The sequence below is a fragment of the Aythya fuligula genome, chromosome 11, assembly GCF_009819795.1.
Source record: "Aythya fuligula isolate bAytFul2 chromosome 11, bAytFul2.pri, whole genome shotgun sequence".
Taxonomy (NCBI): domain Eukaryota; kingdom Metazoa; phylum Chordata; class Aves; order Anseriformes; family Anatidae; genus Aythya; species Aythya fuligula.
Window position 1 is genome coordinate 3,685,871 of NC_045569.1, and position 26,768 is coordinate 3,712,638.

At 40.0% G+C, this 26,768-nt stretch overlaps 1 protein-coding gene across 5 annotated transcripts in view; it reads left to right on the forward strand.

Annotated features, from left to right (window-relative positions):
- Positions 1 to 3,428: 3,428 nt before the first annotated feature.
- TCF12 (transcription factor 12) overlaps positions 3,429 to 26,768 on the forward strand; it is a 156,755-nt gene continuing 133,415 nt past the window's right edge. For 4 of the 5 annotated variants that reach the window (XM_032194527.1, XM_032194530.1, XM_032194531.1 and 1 more), the window contains exons 1-3: positions 3,434 to 3,568; positions 4,466 to 4,560; positions 5,304 to 5,376. In XM_032194527.1, coding sequence (XP_032050418.1) covers positions 4,486 to 4,560; positions 5,304 to 5,376 — 148 coding nt within the window. In that variant the 5' untranslated portion in view covers positions 3,434 to 3,568; positions 4,466 to 4,485. Of the gene's footprint in view, positions 3,569 to 4,465; positions 4,561 to 5,303; positions 5,377 to 26,768 lie in introns of all 5 variants that reach the window. The other variant, XM_032194529.1, reaches the window with a different exon arrangement.

Sequence of the window (26,768 nt, forward strand, 5' to 3'; positions counted from 1 at the left end):
GGATAAACGGCTGGCTGTGGATGCAGGTTGGGTGCGTGCATGTTTAATTTGAAGGAGCTGTGCCAGTAAAACCTCCATTGTGGGTCAAATGCTGGTGGGGAACACCCTAGGAGCTCATACATTTTGGGTGGCAGTGGTGAATTAATGCAATGTGTGTAAAAATAAGAATAAATAAAACAAAAGGAGACATGCAAGCTTAATGATTTTATTCACACAGGCACGATACATTAAATAATAATACAGAATACATTTTCTTACATCCCTGAAAGCACAACAGCTGTCTGCTGTATCAAATATTTTTCCTATAAGGAGTGGATGGAAATCAATTCATGAAGACTGGAAGCAGCGTGTGTATGTGATTATATTTAGGGTTTTGTGCTCAAGTGATTCGGTTTTTATATTCCTCTTAATTTTTTTATGTCCTGGATGCAATTCTTCATTGCTTTCATGGCCACGTTGAAGCATGCAGAAGAATGCTGCCATCGCCATCTGGCACCTAGCAATTCCCCGAGTGCTGTGGTTGGTAGCTGACCATATTGATGTTGGTGGATCATCTGTCAGGGCTGTTAGCGTACAGATTTACAGTTGTGCTGTGTGCTCTGCCAGAGCCCAGAGTTCACTGGTGCCTTTCTATGAAGGGTTTCAAATGCCTGCCCCCTGCACTACTTCGTGACACACCTGAAAATTCGCAAAGGGAAGGGTACTCATCTGTAAAACTAAAAGGTGTGTTAATTGCAATAGAAAATTCATTGATGATAGTATTACAGGAAAGCGTTTGCAGAAATTCAGCCCTGATTGTTGGAGTTCTTGCTAGTGAAATCACTAGAAAATGATTGGCATTTTTGATTGCTCCTATATTTCTCTGCCATCCGTCCTATCCATTGCTCCCCAGGTACTGAAAACCTAGTATGTTTGAAGAAGTGAAAGAAAAAAGGGTAGAACAGTTGCAGAAGGCACTGGCACTTCAACTTTCCATGAGCAAGGAAAAGTCCTGTAGTGTCATAACAAAGCTGAAAGCTCTTCATTTTTGTATGAGTTGTGTACCACAACTATGGATTGAAGCAGGAACAGAACCAGAGGTATTTTCTTTGTTGTGAATGAAAACTAGTAGTTGTCTGAGCCAGCAGGTTTCCGATGGCTTTCCATTAGATGTTTTGAAATGTTTGTAAAGTCTCACTTGGCTGTATTTTCTCAAAAAGTCTGCAGTTAGCTCAAAGCAGAGAACTTTTATTTTTTCTTTTTCTTCTTTTTTAATGTTGACCACATTGGTTTCTGTTTCCTTATCTCTATGTACCTATGATAGGATAAGGATGACGTAATGCATTAATTGGTTATTTTAACCTATTATCCCTTGCAAGGAATAGGAGGAATTTAGAGGGACTGGCAGAGAAGAAAGGCTAGTAGGTAAGCAGCAGCTTGAAAAAGGGGTTGGAGATTGAGAATAGGTGAAAGACAGTATTACATGGATGTAGAATATTGTTCCTTCATGTTTGAGTGTCCTTGTTATTTTGATCAATTTTGACTAAAGAGGGGTTACAAACTGAATAGGTTAAAGGTTCCAGATCTGGCCAGCATGGCAGAAGATGTTTGGTATCCAGAAAAAAATAGGTAAAATTAGGTCAGATTAGGTCAGGCTCATAGTATGTTTTGGGCCAAAGCATACCTTCCATCAGGCCTTGGGTACTTGCTGTCTGGCATAATTTCTGCAAACTTTGTGTTCTGATCGTTGCAGGTGTCTGAAAATGAAATTTTTCAAAGAGGGTTGTCAACTCCGTAGAGCTGCAGTGCAGAAGAATGGCTGCTATGAAGTGAGTTTTGGTAATGAGCATGCGTGGTGCCAGCAGCTGCATCAGAAAGTGACATTTGGACCAAAGGAAATGCCTTCTGGAGATACATACATATCTATATATATATATAAAGCATACATCATGGATTATGTGGATGCATTATCTTCCACTCAAACTTTGTAACTACAAATAAAAGCCTACAAATGTGAACTGTAAAACCCTAGGTCTGAGGGCAAATAAAAAGTTCTAATTTTTGAAATTAAGTTTTAATTTTAATACAGTTACACATCAGTACAAGTAACTGTTGGCATTGTTGCTTCCAATTCATTCCATTTAGTCTGTTTACTAATCAATGCTTGTGAGGGTAGCTGCTGGAGCAATTGATACTAAGTACCAATACCGGTGAGTTTTCAAATGTAGTCCTTGGAGAGAAACAAAAATATTTTCACTGTATATAAATAAGGGGTCTTCCTTGTAACACAAATGTGTCAGATGAGTCCTTGTGAAATATACAATGATCCCTGTCGTTGGATGAAGTCTTATTTACACTACAAAGGGAAAAGTACATATTTATGTTCCTCAGGGGCACAGAGAATGGAAGGCATTGTGTTGATATTTTAATACAAATTGCTTCCTGCATTTCTAGGTGGCAGATCTATGAATATTCACAGAATCCCAAGGCCAGATGATCATCCAGAACTGGCATCTATGGCAGCAAAATGGAGGAAGAGGCCCGAAGGCTCCAGAGCCGCCATTTTGCCCAGGGGGGGATAAGTTTGGTCTCCCCCCCCCCTTCCTCCGTAAGATGTCACGGCTGGGGTCTGGGGGTGGGCATGGGGCTGGGGAGCCCCCCGGGGGCTGTGCTGCCCGCCGGGCAGGCAGGAAGGCTTGCGGGCAGCACGCTTGCTGTGTCCCTCAAGTGTTTGAGGTTCTCCAGGATTTTAGGAAGCCTTTTTCCCTGCCATTGCGTGTTCCCAGTCCCCTTGCTCCAAAGGAGTACCGTGTCAGTAGCTTCTTTTCTTTATCGCTTTCAGTTCTTCCCTCAGGGCAGGTCGCCCTCAGTGACTGGGGTCAAACCCCAGCAGCGCTGCGCGGCGCGGAGCGGGCCGGCAGCCAGGTGGTGGCGAGGAGGTGCCACCTGGGGGCTCTGCAGGCTCGGGAGACGGGCGGCGGCAGCGAGCACCGGGCCCAGCAGCTGCCCGGCCCGGGGGGCTCCCCGCGGGGCAGGGGCAGGGGCAGGGGCCGCTCCGTGCCGAGCCCCGGGGGCTGCGCCCCGCGCCGCCTCGCCCTGCAGCGGGGTTGGGGAGGGGGCGGCCGGGGCCCGCTCCGAGCTCGGGGCGCTCACGGGGCCGCCCCCCCGCAGAGGATGCGCCTCACACAGCCCCGCACGGCACGTGCCGCGCCTCGAGGGCTGCCCAGCTCCGCAGGGCACCGGGGGAGGGGGGGGGGGGCGGCTGCGTTACCGGGAGGCCGCCCCGCGCCGCCCCCCCGGCCCCTGCCCCGCCGCCGTCGTCGTCGTCGTCGTCGTCGCCGGGCGCTGCTTGGGGCCGGCGGCTCCTTCGTCCCGCCCCCGGCGCGGCGCGGCAAGGGTTAAGGCGGCGGCGGCGGCGCTCGGCGCGGAGGGATACGGAGCCGGGGCCGCGAACGTGGTGCTGAGGCTCCGTAAGCAAAAAAATGTCTGCCTGAGGGGAGCCCACAAGTTCCTTCCAGCGGGGGGGGGGAGCGCTCGGCTCGCCGCCGCCCGCCCGGCCCCGCGCAGCGCAGCGCCCGGGGGGCACCAGGTACCGCCGGGGGGGGCCCGACACAAGTTGGCGGCCGGCGGCCGGGCCGGGGGAGCGGCGGCGGCCGGGAGCGCGGCGGGGCTGAGGCGGCGGCGGCCGGGCGAGGAGGGAGGGAGGGAGGGGGGGAGGCAGCGGGGCCGCCCGGGGCGGGGGGACCGGGCCGCCACCGGGGCTGAGGGGGGTGGTGGGGGTGTACGGGGGGGTGAGCCCGGGGGGCGGCGGCGGGGCCGGGCGGCGCCGAGCCCCCCCCCCTCCCGGAGCCCCCCCTCTCGCGGGCGGCGGCGGCGGCGGGGCCGCGCTGGGCGGCGCGGGGCTCGCGGCGGCCCTGAGGGGAGCGCGGCGGCGGCCGCAAGTTGCAGGGAGCGGGGCCGCCGCTCCCCCGCGCCGCCCGCCGGGCACAAGGGAAGGCGCCCACCCCCCCCCGCACCCCCTCCTCCTCCTCCTCCTCCCGCCGCGAGCGCGCGCACGCCCCCTCCCTGCCTCCCCTCCCCTCCCTCCCTCCCTCCCGCCGCACGCGCATTCCGCTCCCGCCCCCCCGGCGGCGCGGGGGGAGGAGGAGGAGGAGGAGGAGGCGGGGGGGGGCCGGGAGCCGGCGGTCCCGCTCGGGCGGCCATGGCTGTGCCGAGGCCCCGCCGGCCCCGCGCCGCCGCCCCCGCTGCAGCCCCATTGTTGGCCGCGCTCGCGGCTCGCTGAGCGCTCCCCGCTGCGTGTCCGCCCTCGGGCCGGGAGAGGGAGGGAGGGAGAGGGAGGGAGGGAGGGGGATGAGCCCCGGGACACTTGGCAGGAGTTGGGCGGTTCGGGGCCGGCGCTGACCCCGTCGGTGCGGCCGGTGCCGGGGGCTGCCCCCGGGCTGCTGCCGAGGCGAACGCTCCCTGTGCCCCTTCTCCCGTGCCCCAGGACGCGATCGGAGCTTGAAGATGAATTCCCAGCAGCAGAGGATGGCCGCGATAGGAACCGACAAGGAGCTGAGCGACTTGCTGGACTTCAGCGCGGTAGGACATGCTTCCGGGGCTTCTTGTCGCTGCGCCGTGCTAAACGGAGGAGTAAGGGGCTGGGCTGCCTTCGTCTCAGCCAAGTTGGACACCTGAACTTTGATGTCACGTCTAGACTTCCAGATTTAACACCGTAATACCAGCTGGGTCAATTGGTTTAACTGGTTAAAATCAGGCTGACCCACTGATGGCATAATCTAATAATTAACATTTGTTAAGCTGGCACGTGGCACCGATATGCCTTCTTCCTCGTGGTTTGTTTTTGTTTGTCTTTAAACCAAAAGAACGCTTAATGTCTGTAAGTAGCTCGGTCTCAGAAAATTATAGGTGTTTTCTTTTTGATACTTCTGTTTTAACAGATCTTGAAGAATGCTTGACTTATGGATGTAAGCGAAAACTGCTACCTTTCAAGAGTTGGCTTTATCTAGTGACTTTAATTTCATAAATCCGCAAGAAATATATTTTTAGTAGTAAAATTTAAGTTGAATAGATATTTTAAATTGTCATGGTAGTATTAGGCCTTTATTTTTTATTTTAAGCTGTGTTCGTGCACAAAAGAGTGTAATGGTACAAATAAATTGAAAGGAATACTTTGCCTTTACGGCTCTGAATGTGCAGCCTACATTCTGTTTATTTTCTAATAGAAATAGGAATCAAATAATCATTTCCTATGAACTTTGTTTTACGTCTGCGGACCACACGGGGGTTCAAAGCCAGCTTATACACATCTTCTTGTTTTGCAGATGTTTTCCCCACCTGTTAATAGCGGGAAAACCAGACCAACCACGCTGGGAAGCAGTCAGTTCAGTGGATCAGGTAAGGTGCATCTGAGATACTTAGAAGTCATGTAACCAGGATTTGATGTTTCAGGTTACTTTTAATGTGCTTGGATGGTAATCTTTCACTTCTACGTATTCTCATTTAAAATTGGAGATGTCCTGTTTCGATCTGACTTCGTAATATATCTTGTTCTTAACTTTAACCAGTTTTCCTCTGTGCCTTAGCCTACGCGTTCTAGTACAGCGAAGTGTTAAGTATCTCTAGTCGTACTGACATGCAAATTGTTTATTGATGTATTGCATTTCAAACGAAGGCTTTCTTTGTTGCTGTTTGATAAAAGCCCACCTGTTCAATAAGTATTTCCTAGCACCTTTATAAAAGGGGAAAACACTCAAGGAAAATACCAGGTAACAAAGTACTCCTGATGCAAGGATATATTCTAGAATGCAGTTCTTAAGGAGCATGTACGATGTAGCGACTAACTTCTTAAAAAGAAACAAGCAAAACAAATGCACACCCCAACCCAAGGCTTAGATTTTTAAGAATTACTAGCTAGATACCACTAGTTCCTAGATCTAAGTTAGATCTGAATTATTCTACTGTATTATTGTAGTGATTTGTCAGAAGCTGTTTACTGGCACATGTACAAGTCCTTGTTGATCATAGCATCATGTGTCTAGTTCAACAAAATAAGACGTAAAGAAGAAGATGCATGTATTTTTGTGTTCTCTTCTGCTTTCTCCTCTGGGAGCCTAGTTCAGTACACAGTAATACAATTTTCCAGTGCTGTGTAGTTGTCAAAATTTTGACGTTTTTCTTGCATTGAACCTATATCGGTGCATCATGTAAACAAATAGCTGTTGTTACGTGTTGCATTTTGTTGCCTGCTGTTTTCGTTGAAGTACACTTGATGTCTGTTTTCAGAGACATTTTAGCTGAGCCTGTAATACAAAATAAGAGTAATATTTTAAAAGATGCTTTTTATTATATTATTCTTTGTCAGGGTGTATTTATATTTATTAATGTTTCCGAAAGAGAAATTTAAGAACTAACAGCAAACCACATTATCAGAAAGTTCCTTTATTTTCCATTCTATATATACGTATTTTGTAGGAATACAACAAAGTGATATTTTTGTTTTTATAAACACAAGGAAGTGATGGTTGTGTTTTCAGTTAAGGCTAATTAAAACATTTTTAGAATGCTGATAGAGGAATGAAGTTGCTCCTTGAGGTTGTGCAGTACCATTGCCTGTTCACTTCCTACGGTGTCAGAATAGTTCCTTTGAGAGTTCAAAGGATACCTTGAATTTTAGTGACACATTAGAATTTTTTATTTTTAAATGTATTTTAAAACTTGAGTTGTGTAATTTTGCAGACTCTTCAGAGAGTATCTACCACACTTGATTAATAAAATCACGTAATAAATATGACATCTGAGGAAGTATTTTACTTCTTTCTCCTGAAATATGTAAGTGGTTTCCACTTGCTCTTTACAATTAAGTTTAAATTACTGGCAAAAGTAAGACAGCAATTCCTATAATATGCATCATAGTTAATCTTTTTTTCTTTTTCAAGCAAATATTCTAGACTTATTTTTCAAAAATGTGTTTTAAAGGATGTCCAGACAGCTAAAACTTACTGTGCAGAGCTCAACCCTCCATCCCCTCCTATACCTTGCTCTTCCTGAACAGGTAGAATGATGTTTCCCGTGCTTTTCTTGGCTGGATCAGGAAAAGAGAGAATGCCAAATACTTAGCTTTTGGTGAGAGAGAGTAAATTTCCTTGAATTCCTTTAGTGATACAGTATATCAGCACAGATACTGATCATGAGCAATATGCTGCAGCTGTCTCATAAGCTACAACCTCAAATGAATTCCCTTTGGAGAAGATAATGGTATATAGCCATGGGTTTTAATTCAAAACATTTCTAGTTGTAGAGATTTACTGCTTGGTGGAATTATATACCCTAATTCTTGTAATGTTACAGCAACCGAAGCCTTGACCTAGGGGGATTGCTCTGCAGGAGTGAGAAGTGACAAACTTCTATATTGTGTTCTGAGTCAGTGTTGACTGTTACAGAAAGACCTTGATGAGCTCGCTGATGAAGTACAGGCATTTCCAGCACTCTGATTTAATTGTGATCTCGGTTTAATTTCAAGTATTCTGTAGCTTATAGGATGTTTGAACGCTTTTTAAATTTTTTTATTTTTCTTATTTTTTAACTGCCAGAGGCCGCTTTTTAAAGCGAAACATGAAAGGAGAAAGTATTTATTCCTTAGAACTATCTGTTAACAAAATGCACAGCATGCACAGATTTCTTCTTTGACTACAGGGTGATGCTACCTCTTCTCCTACACAGACTTTGTGATTTTGACAGTAGGTGCAGCTGTGCAACTTGCTTCAATATCTTTCCTGTTAAACTCCACTTTTTGATTGTTGTTTTTAATGACATCTTTGCATACGAAAGGAAAGTGGTTTCCTCTTCCTAGTTGGAGTTTATTTCTTGATACTGTAGAGCCTCCTTTTTCCTCATTTAAACTTTATAAGTAGTAATAATCATTATCCAGAAAACAACTCTTCCCTCCCAAAGCTATCAGTGCTTTGAGATGCAGCTTGAGATGGCCCCAATTAAGTAGTTGAAAATCAGTTGCTTGTCTGAATGGCATTTAAATCTGTACATTTCTAGGAAATCTAAATTGGAAAGGAATATTCATTATCTTCTCTCCTCCTCTCCCCCACTGCCCCCCAAGCATAAAAGAACAAATTAGTTACTGTTTAAGGATGGTTAAGTTGTGTTTGTATTTAAGGTGTGGCTTTGTGAAGTGTGGAGAATATTATGGTGTACAGTACGAAGTCTGAAGTAACAAGCTTGATCTGGTGTAAATCAGCAGTGTTTCTGGTGTTTATGGTGTAAAGTACAGGTCACTGGATTGCATAACTAAAGCAGCTATTGTGACAGCTACAGTTTGTAAGAAAATGCTTGAGTGGATTAATATGTGAATGTTGTGTTTTGATTGAAAGAGAGAAAGTCTTCAGGAATTTTCGGTGTTGGGGAAGCTGGCTTTCTACTGGTCACTCGGTTATGAGTGAAAGCTGCAGATGAGATAGGTGAACTGATCTGATGTACGACAGTATCTTATGACAATAAGTCATGAAAGCTGCTGTTGAAGTCAAATAACTTGGTCAGACTACTAGTGAAAACAAATATATTGGAAAAGTAACCTGATATGTAGGTCTGAGTTAAGCCACAAACTATTCCTTGTTGTTGCTGTTAAAACTGCATGTTGTTTAAAACAGAACTTGCCTTTTTGGTTTGGGAGGAGGAAGAAGATAAAGCGATTTCCGTCTTAGAAATCGTAAAGGCAGAAGGCAAAGGTCAGAGGTACTCTTTATCAGGTTTTTAATGTAATTAGTTGGGCCTTCTTGCAGATTTTATTTCAGATGAAGAATTTCCATGTTGCTACTATGATTAATAGCAGCATTTATTATTCATGTTGAAATGTTGCTTTCTTTTGTTTCTGTCAAAATAATACTGTGTATGCCCATACAGACCTGGATAGTTAGCCATTTTGCCCTATTCTTTTTACTTTTTACACGAGCTTGATTAAAATCCAGGTAGAATATTCAAATGCCTGCTGTAGACAATAATATTTTGTTTTTCACGTGTTTCCCAGCAGGTTTGACTTACTTTTCATTTTTTCCATGTGATTGATTTATTTTTTCCTCAGGTGTGGTACCCTACAATAAACCCATTTTACTACTTCCGCACAGAACTTCGTAGATGTTTAAAAAAAAAAAAAAATAATAATAATATCGGAGACAATGTTCTCATATATGGCTTACTATCTTTAATTCATGTAGCTTCCTCGTGCTAGCAATAGCACTATTTTTGTGTGGATGTGTGCACGCGTGTGAGTTATCAGCCCAAAAACTGTGAAGTGAGGTAATGTGGATGTCTAACGAAAAATGAGGAGTTAAGAGTTTAAGAGGAACAGTTCAAGAGCTGAGTAGTCAAAATGTGATGGTTCTGCTGCCTGTAAGATTCTTCTGAAGTACTTGAAAAATGAGTACATGCATTTGTGCATGGACAGCTTTGGGCACAAATCTTGTGCGTGTTTAGACATTTCCCATGCTGGGTTTATATGCAAAAAGCCCCTTCAGGACAAATCTGTTTAGATACCTGTCTCTATCAGTTTGGTTCCCTCATTTGCAAATTCATGAGGTTGCCCTTTCCACTTGTCTACTAATCTACACGGTTAGTGAGGAATGTACTGCGATAGTCCACTGATTACTGGCTGGATGCTAAGGCCATTGAAGTTGATGGCCTGCCATTAACCCGAGTGTCCCTTCTGTCTTGAGGCTGCACTCAGTGGCAGTTCAGCTTTAGCAGGTCTGTTACGTTATTACCAAACAGTGTTCCCAAAACTAATGAGACTTGGTTACTGTTTGTCAGTTCTCTTGTTTTTAGTATTGCGTCAGCAGTTCCTTCCTAAAACAAACAAACTACACAAAACCCAAGTCTTGGGAGTTAGCTCAGTAGGCAATGTTTAAAATGCTGCGTACATTCATCTGCAGCAAGCGTTGAATATGGTAGGTACTCGGAGATGTGATAATCAATTTATAGTCAAGGAGAAAACTGCAGGAAGATAAAACTTCTGGGTATGAAAAGTGCTCCTAGCCTTTCAGAGTATAGTATTTTATTTTTGTTTTTATCAATACGTTAATTTGTAATAAGGATCAATTCCCTGATACACAATGTGTTTCTGGTACAGTCTCCTTTTGAGGCACAGGAAATTCCTAGTGCCTGCTCCTTATCCCTGAATTAAGGTGTTGACAAGAGATTCTGCATAGTACCACAGTCTGGTCCTGCAGTAATATTTGACGTGACATTTTATCAATGAAAAAGATGAAATAGAAGTATTTGAGAGATTTGATCTGTATTTCTGGTTTTGTCATCAAAAGTGTGTTGCAATCCTGTTTTTTTTGTTTGCTATTTGAAACAAAGTAAGCTTACTGTGTGTTAATGCCAAAAATCTAGAGTGCCCTGTTAAAATAAACATTAGATCATGCAGCTATGTAGCTTTGAAATTGTTTTTAATATCTAGCTTGTCTGTCAGCTCCCTTAAAAGTGAACCAGCGGGTCTAGTAACCTGGTAGTTCATCCTGGGTCTGAGGAGTGCCAAATAAAAAATGCTGGACAAACGGAGGGAACAGATAACCCAGCTTCAAACAGACAATCTCTCACAAAGGTGTTTATGGTCACACTGTTTTTTGTGATTTTTTTTAAAGCAACAACAACAAAAAAGAATAAAGTTCCTAGAAAGGTAGGTGTTCTGAGTCTAGCCTGTTGACGGGCTAAGTAGGTGTCTGCCAATCTATTGCTGTTAGCTATGTTTTTGAAAACATGGCTGTTATCACTTAAGGCGATGATAACATCAGTTGGTCAGAAATGCCTTGCTGTCTTCCCAGTAACTAATTCTGGGATTTTAGTAGCATTTGGCCTGTCTTCTGTTTAGAGAGATACTTGACCTTGTTAATAAGGGAGACTACAACTTGCTGTATTGGCATGTAGAAAGCGTTCCTTCAAAAAATGAATTTGGTATTTCCAGCAGTTTTCTCTGGACGAGAGCAGTGCTGTGACAACTGTGTTAACAAGCGTAGCATATGACTTCCAGTACGTGTATAAACATTGCTGTGTCACAACACAAGGAAGATGGCTGCGGTGTTATTTCCGTCTGACTTGAGAACCTCAGGACTCAGACCTTACCCTTTCCTGATGTGGAAGTACCCGGTGTGGGACACCTCCTCCCAGCCCAGCTAGTAGCTCTTTGATCTGCCAAATTTTAATGACCTAGTCGTTAGTAAGTGATGAGAAGTATCCAGATGGTTTGGAGAGTGGTCTTTATGACGTGGTGGAAGGAATGTGATTTGAAGTGGCCTGTTATATTTTGGATTTATTTGGACAGCAGTATTGACAGAAATGTAAACACGAAGGCAAAAGATGTGGGTCAAGTGGAGTAAGAGTCCTGAAAAGGGTCAGAGGAGAAATTGCATGTTACCTGAGTGTTTTTTTTTTTTTTTTTTTTTTTTTTTTTTCCTTTAAAGAGTTGTTTAGTTGAGATTCTTACATATTTGTGTGCTCTGTAATCACAGTTGAACTTGTACTTAGTTCCTGAATTACTGGAGAACTGGTGTAGATGCTGCTAAGTTTTTTTGAGCGTTGGTTGATTTGTGGGATTTTCTTTCTTTGGTCTTTGAGAAGAGAATTTGATGTTAAAGATTTGTTAGTCGTACATAAAAATGATCAAGTTCCCCTTTCCCATAACTTCTTTCCAGCTGTCACACCAAGAGGACTTAGCCCCTTAGTAATTTTGCTATCAAATCAGTGTGACAGCTGTTTGTCTCAGTTCTGTTTTATCCATAGTTGAGACTATAGATACTGTTAGATTCATTTCTATGAATCTAGTGTATATTACACTATAAACTTCATATATAAGCTTTCTTCCTTTGAATTTTCTAAAGGCAGAGTGTAAATATTTACAGCTGAAAATTTTATTTATGAACAGAAGAACAAGAGCTGGCTTGTATTGACAAAGATATATATTACTTTTTTTTTTTTTAACTGTAATTTGGAAGGACTATACTGTTTGGGATTAGGAGGGTTGGATATTTTTAAAGACTTTGTAAAGCTTCTCAAATTACCTATAGAGCCTGATGTAATCTATATGATATACTAAACCTCCTATCTTAAATTTCCTTCAAAATAAATATTAAGTTATTAAGTTTGAAAATTCAGTTTCAATAAATTAATTTATTCGATATAAATTATGGTCTCTAAAGACCTCTTTTAGAGCCCCTGTCTAATTTAATGTAGCACGTTACTTCTTCAGAAAGTACTTTTTACACATCTTCAGAAGTATATAGCAAAATTTGATCAGTCCTGGGAGGAGTCACTGAAGTAGGAAATAAAGGGGAAAAAAAAAAGGCATTGTTAACTTCTGCATGTGAATTATTTGATGCAGATTTATTAGTGAATACTCTTAACTAGTATTATGGGATACATCTTAATCACTGGTTTTGGTATTAAGCATTATAAGAAAAGAAAAAGTATTATTTCAGTGCACAATTACTGTTCTAAGGAAGGATGTATATTTTTAATCTTCTTATGTCTGTCTTAAGAAGTAATGTCCACTTCAGTTTGTTTTTTCTTTCTTAGTATGAGAGTCTAGAAGTTCAGAGTTTTATTGAATGCCTGAACCTGATGATTTGGAAGCACTTGTAGACTTTTTAAAATGCTACAATCGGTTATTTACCAATGGTTGTAGGATCGTGCTTTTTTTTTCCTATTATGAGTCTAAGATGAGATAATGATAATTTTTTTTAATGTCTTGAATGAAAGCCTTGTTTTTTTCATTGGTGAAACAAAGCTATGTTTGTAAACACAACATTCAAAAACATAAAGGGCATACTTCTTTGGTGAAGATGTTAACTGAATACCAAGAATGATCAGAAAGAGCAGCTTTTGTTATATTTAATAATGTCCCACTGTTTTCAAAGGATAATCAGGCTAAAATGTACCCAACCAATCTTTAGGACTTTGTTAGTCCTCTGTGCAAGGGATGTGATTTTATTTTATTTGTGGTCTGTGTGTGTATGAAGGAGCTGAAATCGCTGCCAAGAAAACAATGTTCATGTTCTTAGTGATGTAATGCAGGAAAAAAGTCATGATAGATCAGGTTGAAGGCACCGTTGCTGGTGTTCCTTTTAAAGAAGTGCTTGGGATGGAAGGTGGAAGAGGAAGAGACTTGATAAAAAGGGTTTCCTTTACAGACCAGTTAGTAGTGTAGTACTCTCTAGGAGTGCTACTAAAACCCTAAAAGTAAGGTTTATCTTGGTGGACAGGGAGGTTTTATACTTCCATAGTAGCACTATGGGGAACTTTAAAAAACTGCTCATGCTGTAGAATTGCATTTAAAAAAGAAGGTAAGAAGTGTACTAAATTTTGGTGTTACACAAAATTTCTCTGTCTTGAGAAGTCAAAAATAGTGTGGAGTTCTCATAGCAAGTTGAACTGCTTGCTTTCACTGTTCTGCTTTCCTTTGCACAAAACTGCAGTACAGCGTTTGTCTTGTCTCAGAACTCTTTGCTGTTGATGAGGCTGAAGCAGTGGTAATAGAGAAACTTGTTATGCGGAAGCGTGTTCTGAGCCTTGTTTTTTGTGAAAATAACGTTTTAATATATTCCCCCCCCCCCCCCCCCCCCCCCTTTTAAATATTAAGATAAATAGACAGGACTAGCTGTTGGGAAAACTAATCTAGTAAAACACCGCAGATTCGGTTGTTTCTAGCTGCGTACATTTTGTACACGTGCTGACTGATGTGCATGTTCGGAGTGTGATGCAACGTAGTGCAGTATAAACCAAAGTTTACACTTAATTCGATGCAAAGAAGAGCTTGGTCTGTAGCATTACCCAGTATCTGTTTTTATTAATTTCAGACCATGACCAAAATATGTAGTTAATTTTTAACATGTATATCATTGTCTTTGAAGCAGGAATTGATTTTTAATCCTCCTGTCTTCTACCTTGTTCAGGTTTTACAGTCTTCAGTGCATTGAGTGGTTCCAGGACTTATCTAAAAGCAAAACTGTGTGCAGATGGGTGTTTTCTATTTTTAACATCTATACAGAAGTACAAGATAAACTGTTCTTCTACTCGAATGAGGCAATTAGAATGGAACCGGACAGAAGACTTAGCCAAACATAAATCTTAGTGTGATTCATACTTGTTAGAATATAATGTGTCAGCAAACTGTAAAGAATCTCATTTAAAGTAATGTTGCTTTACAGACTTGGTTTTATCTAGTTAAGTTGGGAAACATGGTTAAAGCCTAAAAAGTACAGGTGAATCCAGGGTGAAGTCAAGGAGGACTTCATCCTCTTTGCATGCTGTAGGTACTTTTGCATCTTGTAATCAAATGTCTCTTGAATTTTCTATTTCTGTTGCATTAGTGTTAGTGTGATGCTGGGGAGATGAACGTACCTCAGAAAATTTCCAAGTGTTTTTAGTTTTCTGTAGGAGACTGAAATTCACTGTTTAATTTTTTATTTGAATGGAAGCTGCTGTTCTGGCTACTCTGAAATGTTTAAAGCAGACAGCTTTGCTTGTTGGACGTTCTCTATATTGTGACGTTTTGATGATTTTCAGTGCGACACCTCTACCTATTCCAGTTTCTTCATGCAGCGACATCATGAGTCATAATCCTTCGTAAAGAACACAGCTTAAAATAATCACTGATCGTTTCTTCGCAATTCCATTCACTGCCCACTGCAAATAAACAAGAGCTGAAATGACGATATCATTTAATCCTTTAATGTTTGCTTTCGACATGCAAAACATTTTCTTGTAATAGAGAAGTAATCCATAAGGAGAGTAGCTGCTCTTTCATCTTCTGAATGCTAAATGAGGCTAAGGCTTTTATGAAGAGATGATGATTTAATGAAGATGACCGAGTTTTGGAGTAATGAAAAGCTTTTGTATATTCCTACAAATGATGCGTGGTGCTTACTACAGCAGTTCCAGTGGCTATATTTTGTAGGATGTCTTTGCAAGATTAGCGCTTGTAGTGCTTAGATGCCAGGGTGATCGAGTAATACAGTAAATCAAATATCTTTCCCCTTAGTTTGATTTATAAAATAAATGCACATCGATGTCACTTTATTTCTGACATTACTTATGATTATACACATGCATTCTCTGGTCTGTGTAAGACTTTTATTTTGGTAGTATTTATTTTGGCTTTTTATTTGGTAACCTTGAAAATATCTCTGATACTGTATTCACTGTCCTTCCAACAGGATAGTGAAAAGCACACCAAAAAAAAGGAATGTGAACTGAGTCAATATTCTTGTGGCAGGAATGTCCAAATAAAATATTTTTCTTTCGTGTGCTTGTAAAATGCTGAATTTAAAAAACAAAACAAAACTTACCAACTGAATAAATTTAGCTTAGAACAGACAAACATCGTACCAAAAAGAAGTCTTTTTTCCTGTTCGTTGTTCATTAGTTTACTTTGATTTCTTAAAATGATGTATCATATTACTTCTTGAGTAAAGTGAGTTAGATATCACCTGATACTTCAAAAGGAAGTAGAGGGAGGCTTTAAAGGATGTGAGACCTTACCCTCTCCAGAGCATATTCTCCCATGTGTCTTTCAGGCCTTTGTAAGTCAACAGAAGGGACTTGATTTTTTTCCTCTTTGTAAGCCAACTCCTTTAAAGTGGGCTGTAGTGAAGTTCTGCAAAGGTTCACCTCATCTTCTTTCTTCCATCAAAACTTAAGTGAAGTTTTGATTCTATAAAATAAAAGTAGATTTTTTTTTGTAGTGCTTACTATGAGCACCAGAGGTAAATCTTAGTTTGCTCAGCTATTTTAGGTTTGCCACGGATGTGAAGAACGCGATCATGTTGTTACACTTCTCCTTGTATTACAGGAAAGATGTGTCTGTCCATCTGGGATGAATGATCTTTGGTGAGCCACAACAGGCTGGTTTTAGTCTACTTTTTGTAAACTGTCATGTAACGAAAGTGCAGAAGTGGATATGTAACTTACACTTCCTTCTTATCCTTTTTAATGTCTTGAATAACTGGCTAGTTCCTGTGTAGTTGTATACAAAGTCTGGCAGGTATCAGGAATGTAAGGTAGTGCAGAGTCTTAAAACTTGATGTTAGGGGAAAAAAAAAAAAATAAAGACTCGTTGAGGCTGTGTGTGCATGAATTCGTTTCTGGGCAGGTGGTGGAGAATTCTAAGTTACATCTGTAGAGTGATACAGTACAACCAGAGTTTATATCTGTGTATGTCCTTCATACGAATTAAATCCACTTTTGTTTTCAAGATACTTGCTGAGCACTGAATGGCAGCTTCAGTCGTCTACTTACTCCCCATGCACTTGTATTTCCATTTTTGTTTTTTTCCCCATCTTGTTAGGGGGAATTGGGAGTGAGGAGGAGGTAGAGGCCTGAATACGGAAGATGCTCTGTAACGTGGTTTTTATTCTGTAATGGTTATATTCCTTTTGGCCTTTGAATGGTCTGTATTTGTTTTGCAAAGCAAATGGCATTTTCCTCCTTAATGCTGCTACTTACTTCTAGGTAACTTAAGTGCTCTATGAACTACCATCAGAAATCCCTGCTCCATACCTTATATTGCTGCAAGTGAAGATTGGCATGTATATGGTAATGTGGCTTGTGCTGCAGTGGGGAATCAGTCAGAGTTTGGACATCTCTCATGTATGTGTCATAGGTTGTCTCTGACTCGAGACTGAGGAACATGCTGTTGCCATAGCAATGCAAGTCCTTCTGAAGGCAGAATTCTTGGCAGAGCTGTTGCATCTCCTGAAGTGCTTGGTGTGTTGATCTGAAAGTACCTTGTCCGTATCAGCACAGAACTGCAGTAGAAAGAATGGGAAGAACAGATTTCTTTAAATATGTGAATTGCTGTTTTTGCAGCTAATAGTTGGTTAAACCCTTGTTCATCAAGCTAAAGCTTTTTAAAACTTTATGCTGTGAACGATTCTTACATGGAATATTTAGCTTGAATGCATATTCAAATGAGAACTAAGCAAACATCTTATTTTTTCCTTCCAAATAAAATTACGAATGAAATAATAGTTGAAAATCACTTTTTGCCTTTTGTAGCAGTTGCGTACATGCCATACTCATAATCTTCAGTTTGTTTTTGTTTGTTAATCCTTGCCCACTCTTTCCCCTTTCTCAGAGTAGGAAAGAAGCATAGCTCCAGCTTGGCTTGGCCTGGCCTTGGGAAGCGTTACTGAGTTGCTGCTCTAAGCAGTTTAGACGTGTCTTGGTACTTCGGGTTTTTGCATGCGCTGGTATAACCTGGACAGACAAGTCATGGTGTAAGTGACCTTGGCGAGCTGACCGGATACTGTAGCAAGGAGAGGTCAGTATTGATTATGCTGAGAATGTGATCCAAGGGGATTACTCTGCAAGGTGTCTGTTCTTTGTTTTCCCCTTTTTAAGCAAATTTAATGCTCTGTCAGCAGGTGTATACTGCTGCTCTCTAGCCATCCTTGGGAACAAACATAACATTAATAACCCGGGTTCCCTTGAAGTGTTTTGCCAGTTGGGTCTCAAGTCACAATTGGGGAAAAAGCTCTTTCAGGGCTCCAACAGAAGTTCTATTTATGTGCCTCTTAGCCTCGAGTCAGTCAATACTGATGAGTAGGCACCGTTTTTGGTATTGTGGCAATAGGTTAACTAAAACGCACTGAGATAAACTCATTCTGAATATGTATGTATGTATTAACACTGGCCTTATTTCATCAGGCTTAGCAAAGATACATTTAAAATGATTTCAGTGTGAATAGCTGGGTAGTTATCTCTTGAAATTTTAACTCTGATTTTTTTTTTTTTTTAATTGGCTGACTGATTCTAAAACCAAATGAGTAGTTCGTGTAATTCATGTAACAAGCTTCCATCTTGACATAATCAATACTCTTCAATATCCACTGGTTTTGTTTCCAGCTACTCTGTTTTATCAGATCAGTTAAATTCTAAGGGTATGAAGTACCGAAATCATGAACAAAATGTGAGTTTCTAAAAATATTTTTAATCTTAGTATTTTTCATGAAAACACTTGATTAGTTACGTTGTTTTTATTTTTTTATAATTATATAAGCTAAACCAGTCAATATCTCCATCTAAATCTTTTGCCAAATTTGTAATATTACTTAATGAAAAGAGAATAACAATGAGCTTTCAAGGACACAGCTAAGCAACAAAATTTCTGTTCATATCTTACTGCATAGTTCCTGTGTCCCTCTTCTCTCCCCCTATTTGTAGGTTTCCTCAGCTGTACAGTGAGGGCTAATGAAAACACCCTTCTACATTGAAAACTTCCTCAGTTCACGGAGATAGTTGACTTGGAATAATAGATTAATCAGAATAATTCCGTATGACTTAAGCAGTGTTAAAGTAGCTTGCATGTATTTTAAATTTCTACTCTCTCCTTTTGTGTATAATTAATATGGCTTCATGAACTTCATTTTATTTTTTATTTACATTGGTAATTTTTGGGTTTTTCTTTTTCAGTTTAGTTTTTACTGTATCTACATCTGTTCTCAATGTTGTTTGAAAATGGGAAATGCAAATTTCAGTGTAGGACTTGTAGCAATGTTCTAGAAAAAAAGGCCTCTTGTTATTTCAAAGCTGTTTCTGCACACCTTCACGAATTACATATGCTTCTCATTTTTGCAAATTTTATTTGAAGCTAATCCAAGTAGGAAAGCATGGGGAGAGATATTTGCCTACATTTCTTTAAGGAAGAAAATTACTAGCCTAAAACGTTTTCCTGGTACATAAACAGAAAACAGCCCTGTCCATAGCTATCCTTTGTGTTTAATGGATTAAATTCACTTTGACAGCTAGATATATGTACCAGTGTCTAGCCTATGGCCATGATCTAATAATCATGGATATGGTAACAAGTCGTCTAAAAAGATTCAGTAATCAAGTGTTTTTCTTGACAAAACGTATTGTGACTGAAACAAGAAATGAGGCTGTGTTAAATGTGACTACATTTGCTACCGTGCTTGTATGCTGAATACTTAATAAATACCCTTTGGGATGTAGACAGAACCTACGCTTTAACAGAGGTGGAAAAGCTGATTGTGCTACAACAGCATGTATTTTAAAGTAGCAAAACAAATTTGATCTAACCTAATGATCACAAAGAACTTAGTTTCAAAACATTAATTTCTCCTTTCCCTCAAGTGCTTTTTAACTTGTTTATTTCTTCTGTCGTAAAAAGAGTTGTGTACTGTTAAACAGAGCCTTCTGTGCAATACACAATTCCTATATCATGATTTTGGTATGTGAGGTGAGGTTTAAGTAGTTACTGATGAGTCAATCCATGTCAAAGGGAAAGGCTTGAAGTGCAGCAGATATTTTGGAAATAAATTCTTTATTGTGTGCTGAATAGAGGGCTTTGATCTGGACTACGTTTGACTAGTAAAACCTGCATTGAATGTAAATACCCTTTAACAACAAGATAATGCCTTGGAACAGTCCGTTGTGACATGAAGTTAAACTAATATGCTTTGCCAAACTGCAGCGTGTTGTATTTGGCTCTAGCTTTGAGGGAAAACTGATTTATATCGTATAAACTTCGGTGAAGTACACCAGATTGAGATGAAAACTAATATTCAAGAAACTATAACTTTATTCTCCCTTCTTTTCTTTTAAATAGAATTTTTGATACAGCTGTTAGGAATGATGTTTTAGGAAAACACTGAGGGGGAGAGAGTGGGAACCAATTTAATGATTGTGCATTCCTTTAGGATTCACCCTAATTTATAGCTTACATTTCAACAACATCTAAATGTGATACTTGTTTTGAGCTATGTGTTTTTATTATTTTTTTGTCTACTTTCTCATGTTTTTGTGGTTCAGCTGATTTGACACACTTTAAAGTTGACAATATTTTTAGTGAGAATTAGGAGGTTGGCACTGAGGCTGGCATCTGAACAGACACATGAAGCTGGGGGAATCAGGATGTAGAGGTATCTTAGGGGAGAGTATGGATTATTGATTCAGATGTAACTGTTGCTGGAGTTAGGTTATTCACCGTGCCACCTGCTTGAAATGCAAGAAACTTTAAGGGATTCTTAGCTACTTCATTTGCTGCTATGTGCAGTGTGTATGTTCCATTGTTTTTGTAATGATTTTGCTTCTCATATTAAGTATTAATGTCTTAACTCAAATTTTCCTAATATAATTGCAGTTGGGTGGTGAGAAATCCAGTGAAGTTAACTTTATTTTGCATAAGGTAGATTAGAATTTGGGTGTTCAGCTGAAGCTTAATATTTTTTGACTTTGATTTGGTCACTTGTATTGTCTTAGACTTGCTTTTATCTGTGTCGTTAATATAGTTAACTGATTCTGGGAGCATGTGATTTCTCCAGGCATTTATACAGTACGAACCAAATGAATGCCAGCCCTGAATGCTGTGTTCTGTGTTGTTTTTCACTTGTAGTTAATCTTTCTAACACATCTTGATGGACAAAATGCCCAGGGACAATTCAGGGACTTACGATTTCATTGTTTTTCCTGGTGCTGTGATTCTTGTTATGATGATGTCTTGCAGAAGAGGCTTTCTACTTTTTTAGTGGATTAGACAAGGAATGGGTACATGATACATGGAGCAGTAAATATTATGAATAGTGAATCCTGATGTGTATTTTGATTCATATTTTATGTATACTTACATTCACCCTATGTGTATTCTTCCAGAATCCCTCAAACTAAGATTGTAACATATCAGGCCTTTCAGTAGTTACAAACCTTTTTCTTTTCAAAAAAATTACTTGTCACAACATTTCTTACCACATGTATTTCTGAAAACATGCAACAGAAAATGTAATGGGAAGCACAGCGTTGTCTGTAATCACCCCCCGAATCAGTGACGAGTTCAGTGTTTTTTGAGATCATGCAATCTTGGGAGGCTAAAATAGGCTTTTAAACATGTTTTTTGTCTACTTCTTTTTCTTCAGAAGCTTCATGATTAACTTAAATGCAGGCATATTTTAAAAATAGGAAGTTTCCAGCCCTTTTGGTGCTATGATCCTTGAAGTACACAAGGTATAGAATTGCCGTGCATTTGGAATTAAAATATTAAAAGTACTTCTTAAGGAGTTTGGGTCATCCTAATAATAATTTCTGCTTCGTTATGTAACAACTTAGAAATATTATTTTACTTCTTTTAAAATCTCCTTGTCAACTTCATGTTGCATGTGCTCTGAAAAGATGTTACTGAGATATGGAATGACTGATTTCCCAGTTATCTGATGCCCAGGATTTTCAAAGACAAGGTGGCTTTGTGAAACATCGATTTGGTAGTGGCATCTGCTCTGTTAAAACAGATCACCCACTTAATTTAAGGCATACTTACTCTTCTGAAAGTAGTCACAATGAACAACTAGGAGTGAAGAAGCACTAGAAGCATCTTCTGTCCTGTTGGGATTCAGACTGAAGCATTAGCCACCCTTTCTCCTTGGTACTGTTCTATCACAGCATGCAAATGGCCTGAGGCTGTGATTTGGGTTGCCAAATCTTTAGTTCTCATATAATCTCTTTTCTCAGGAGAAATAATGTCTCCTTTTTGGTTATCCAAAACGTTTCCAGTCTTTGTGATTTGATTATTTGTAGACACATGGAATTTCAGCATTTGCTACTTCAGTGAAATTGCTACTTTTTGTTAGTTTTGTTACTTCCACCTAGATGATCTGCAGCACTATCACTGAAGTATAATATGATGGTGAGGCTTTCAAGTTCTTTTAAATTTTGCCAGATAATGTAGTGTTAGTATTCTCAGTAGAGTTTGGGCAGTTAGTTTTTTCTTTGTTTTCCTGAACAGATTCATTGACATTTAATTCAGTTCAACAAAAGTTTTTGTCTTTAGACCAGTGAACGTGTCAGCAATATCATTTGTATGGTTAGAAGTCAGACACCTAAATACCTGGTTTAATTGGGGATTTTCATTTGAATGATAGACTGGAGAAGTACCTGACGTTGTAAAAGTCCCTACAAGCTGGTGAATGTCATACTTAGTTTAGTACACTCGGTAGTATCATTACTGTTATAGAAGTGGTTATCATTGTTGGAATTTGGTTTGGATGCTGGATTTACCGTTCCGTACTATGCCTGTATTGAAGATGATTGCTGGCAGTTCTTACTGTTCCTTTAGCAAACTTCTATATAAATTCTCATCGTATCAGCCATTTGGGGAATATTGCTGTGTTTGCAAATTATCTCTCTGCCTTAACCCTTTCCTCTGAGGGAAGGTAACTGTGGATTTCTGTGTGTAAAAAAAAAAAAAAAAGTGTCAGTGAACAAAGGTTATTGGCATAATGGCTCCATCTGTGCAGATAAATCTAGCAGTGAACAAGTCCTTGCTCAAGTGCCCTGCCTGATCTTCTTCCTGCATGAGACCAACAGGAGTCAAGTTGTCAGGCAGCTGTTTGCTCATGCAGCCAGTACTGTGCACGTGGTGGTTTGAGCTTAGCTGTGTTTGGCTTTAGAGAAAGCCAATTGCCAGGATGTAATGCATGTTGGCCTTCTTGCTCTTTTGATTTTCTTTTTTGTGTTTTTGACTTCCCTTAGTGTTCCCTAGTATTAGAGGTCATGAAAATAGTTCTAGGGAGACTTGTGTTGGTTTGTGTGAAGTGGAATTCAATAATGATGTGTCTTTAAAAGCATATTGTCTGTAAAATGTAACTGGAGCTGGGAACGGGAAACTTTTGAATTAATTGTCATGTTTGCCTTTTGGTTTTATGTCATGTCCCGGGACAAGTTGTGAGTGTTTAAGGACACAATAGTCTTTCAGAAAGGAGTTCTGCTTAAAAATCTGCTTTTAATATGAGAGATACTGGAAATGGGCACTAGCTGTAGGCTTTTGATCTACTGAAAGGTCTGCGTGTCTTTCAAATGCTAATTAAAAAAGAGTATTTTTTGCAGAACTTTTTTTTTAATCGAGAAAAACAAAAACCTTTTTAAGTACTTCACATTATAGAAGAGATCCTTTTTAATGAAGATGTTAGCAAGAAAGGTTAATCGGCTTGAGTACAAGTATTCTTATTTTAGGTCTTCTTCCTTAGTGTACTATATACATGGTACGTGCACAGGTACCTCCTGGTACCTCTTCTAAATAGAACAGAATTTATCTGTGTTTCTACGATTTGGGGCTGAGAAAATTAAAAACCTTAACTGATATTAACTTAATTGGTACTTGGAATGGACAGACAAGCAGGTGTGAAGTCAGATGATGTTGCCTTTTGTTTTATACTTTATGTATATATAATTGAGTATGGAGACAACTAATAATGATATACTAAGCAATACAGTAGTTCTTGTATGCTGAAGTACAGCTATACAGTTATTTTAATGTAAATTTAGTTATGGCATCTAGCTAAGACTAGGGTGTTAGTGGAGAAGTTCATAGGCAGTTTCTCCCTGCTGATAAATTTACTCTGGGAAATTGGTGTCATTATTAGTTTAGGTTATGTTCTATAGGATTGTTTTCTTTTCTGGAGGAATGTAAGTGACTGTGATAAAGAATGGCTCTGTGTGTGTGATAGCGGTGGGGTTAAGCATGCTGAAAGATTCAAAATTGCAAGAGTGAGGGGAAAAATGAAACTGAATTTGCTTATTTATTATATTATTATTGATACTTATTGTTTCACTACAGTACCTGCTGCTGTGTATTGGTAGAAAGCTTGTGTGATTGGAGTGTAGGGCTGTTGCATTTTGGTTTTTCTCCTCTTTTTCCAGCTATTACTGAATAAATTAATGGATACTGTTCTTGATATTCACTTGTTATGCCAGCTTGCTTTTCCCTTAGAAGATCATAATATCATCCCTCTTTCACTGCCTTAAAGAAAAATAGACTCGTTTGTGCAGGGTCAGACATGCATATAATATTACTGATTTTTTTACAAGTGTGTTTGATGTACATGGCTTAGATTTTTGCAGTCAAATGCTATTATACTGTAAATACTCTCTCAAGTGAGATTTGTAGGGAGAAATAATATTCTCCACTAGAATAACCCTATTATTATATATGTTAAAACCTTTACATGGATCATAGTAGCTAGAATTCTAGTTCTACCCTAAAACTAGTCACTTGAAAATGGCTTTTATAACCCACGTAAAGTTTTCTCTTACATCAAAAATTCTCTTTGGTTGGCGTTTCAGGTACTAAGCTTTGTCACAATACCTTCGTTAGGAGCTTAGGCTGGTCTTCTGGATCATATGAAGTCATCAGGCTTTGCATTTCATTTATAGAAAATGCTTATGAGCACCTTGTAATGTACTGTAATCTTATTAGGTCAAGTTGCTGGTGTTTTGTGTCAGGTTTGTTCTTTGTATCCCTTCATGCCGAAGGGTATCGTTGATAATAAATACCGTCTCGAGTGTTCTTGATTTTAATAAAAATAAAAGATTTAGTTGTAGCTTTATAAATACTTAAGAAGCATGCTGGTCTTGCATTTGGCTGGGTACAAAAGGCAATGCGCTGCTATATACTTACAGCATCTGGCTCTGAGCTGTACTTGCTTTTGAATTAAATATTTTGGGGAGTGTTTTGCTTCTAAAAACCTTTTATAGGGTAATATCCATATCTCTTCTTCAAAGGTACAAACAAAATAGTTTGACTGTGATTTTAATTTGAATACTTTCCATTTACATCCTTGAGACTTCTCTGTAAAGCTTTCTTTAACAGTTCTTGACATTGCTACCTCAAGGCATTGAGCCAGCATGTGCAATCTCAAGCGAGCAGACCCAGCGTTCGAATCCCAGCCTGCTTGCTCAAGGAGGCATTTTGCTCAAATCCTTAGGGGAATGTTGACCTTGTCTGCTTCAAAAAGTAGCACCTGCTGGCTAACCAGGAGGGGCATGGAATGAATTTGGACAAGGGTACTTTGGTCTTGCTAGGCTGCAGTACAAAACTTTGGGGTTAGAAGGGCTGAAGAAGTACTTGACTCAGAGTAGACAGAAAACAAACAGGACTGAAGATCGCTGTGAGAGAAGCACTGTTTTGATCCATACCTGATGCTCTTCAGTCATGTCTTAGCACTCATAGCGTAATTTTCCTCGGTGTTACCTGTTACTCGTTTCTTCGTTTGATTGTTTTAATTAATATCACCTATTTGAGGCACTAATTTTGCACAAAAGTGGTCCAAACACTTTGCAGGAAATAATAACTCTCTTACAAAGGAGTGTAACGCAGAGGGATCTCAGCAGTTCTTTAAGTTGTTAATTTTTAGTTTTGTAGAACAAAAGTAGAGCAAGGAGAAACTGATTTCTGTTTGCAAGGTCAGTATATAAAATGCTATTCACAGCTTTTTATCTCATTTTGTAGTTTTATGGTCTGTGTGTCTAATGAAAAGTAATATATTTGTTAGGGAGCAGCAATGAGATTTCATGCTGTTATTTCCAGAGGATTGCTAATACAAAAGAAAACCAATGTTTTTGTTTCAGCTACATTTGCATAGACTTAATCACAGCTATTGTGCAGTTTTGAGCTGAGAGTTAAAAATGCACAGGGTTGTGTTTAAGCGGAGTTCTTTTTTCTCTTCATTCCTTCACCAAAAAGAAAAAAAAGCCTTCCATTGCAGGAGAGCAGGTTGTCTAGAAGGAAAATAAAATATCATCTGTATTATATATAGCTCCAAATCAGCTTTTTTTAAAATTAAGCTACAGAGTTATTGAGTGTTAAATTCTAGACTGCGTTTAGTAGGGTAAATTGCTTATAATTCTGGAAGCACTGATCCTGATAGGAAAGGGTGATAATTAGTTTCTAATATGGACAGAATTGCTGTTATTAGCTGTGCTCCACATGTTTGCTTTCCCTGTGGCATTCCTTGGGGTGCAGCAGATGGATGAACAAGGGGCAGAGGTAATGTGTGCCATGATCGGCTGCTGCTTTCCCCCAGGGATACTTCTAGAATGCTGATCTCTTTTTTTATTATCTTTTCTCTCTCTTTTTTTTTTTTTTTTTTTTTCCTTTTTCAGCAACTTTGCTGAGATGTATCAGAATTAATTTATGATATTGTTTCTTTGTAGTCCATTAATTAATCCATTTACTATTAATATATTAGCTTCTTTAAAAGGAGCAGACTTCTGCATGTGTGACTTGGTAAGATTTAAGTAAGGTAATGGCAATATCATGCTTAAATACTCTTCTGCTTTCGGTGAGGTTGTGGCATTCATAACCTGACATTGCCTGCTACTGTTAACTTGATCTGTAACATGATCAGCTCCTTTTAAGTTGGAAAGGGAATGTTATTGTGGCACCTGAATCACAGAGTGGAGTCTGCTTTTGAGGACAGTTGTCCCTTTCCTTTCCATCTATCCTAGTCAAGTCTGCTCTAATTTTCCTTTCTGCTCTTGACTTAAACGTGTGAGGTGTGTGTGTGTTTTGTTTTGTTTTTCTTCTTAAAGCCAAATCTATTCGAGGTTGTAACGTGACCATCTTCCTTATTTGTCATCCGAATAAGTAGTCTTGCTTGGGTGGGAACAAATAGAGGCTGACTCTCCCCATATTTCAGTTAGGAGGAAGCCCAGCATCCGTGTAGCAGCTCCCACCTGGTGGCATAGCTGCAGGCTCTGAGCTCGCAGGGAGCCCTGCCTAGTGCAAGTTGTTTGTGGGCCACATGCCTGCATGCTCAGAGGCAGGGCTGTTCGCCTGAAATGTTCCCATGGCGCGTTCGCTGAAATGGTCAGGAAGAGGAAAGGGCAGGGAGCTCTGTGTGTCTGTGCGTGTGCATATGCTGCTTATTAGAAAACATTTTATCTTTGTCAGGTTCTCTTAAAGTGATACATACATGTACCTACTCTTTGGTGTTCAAATA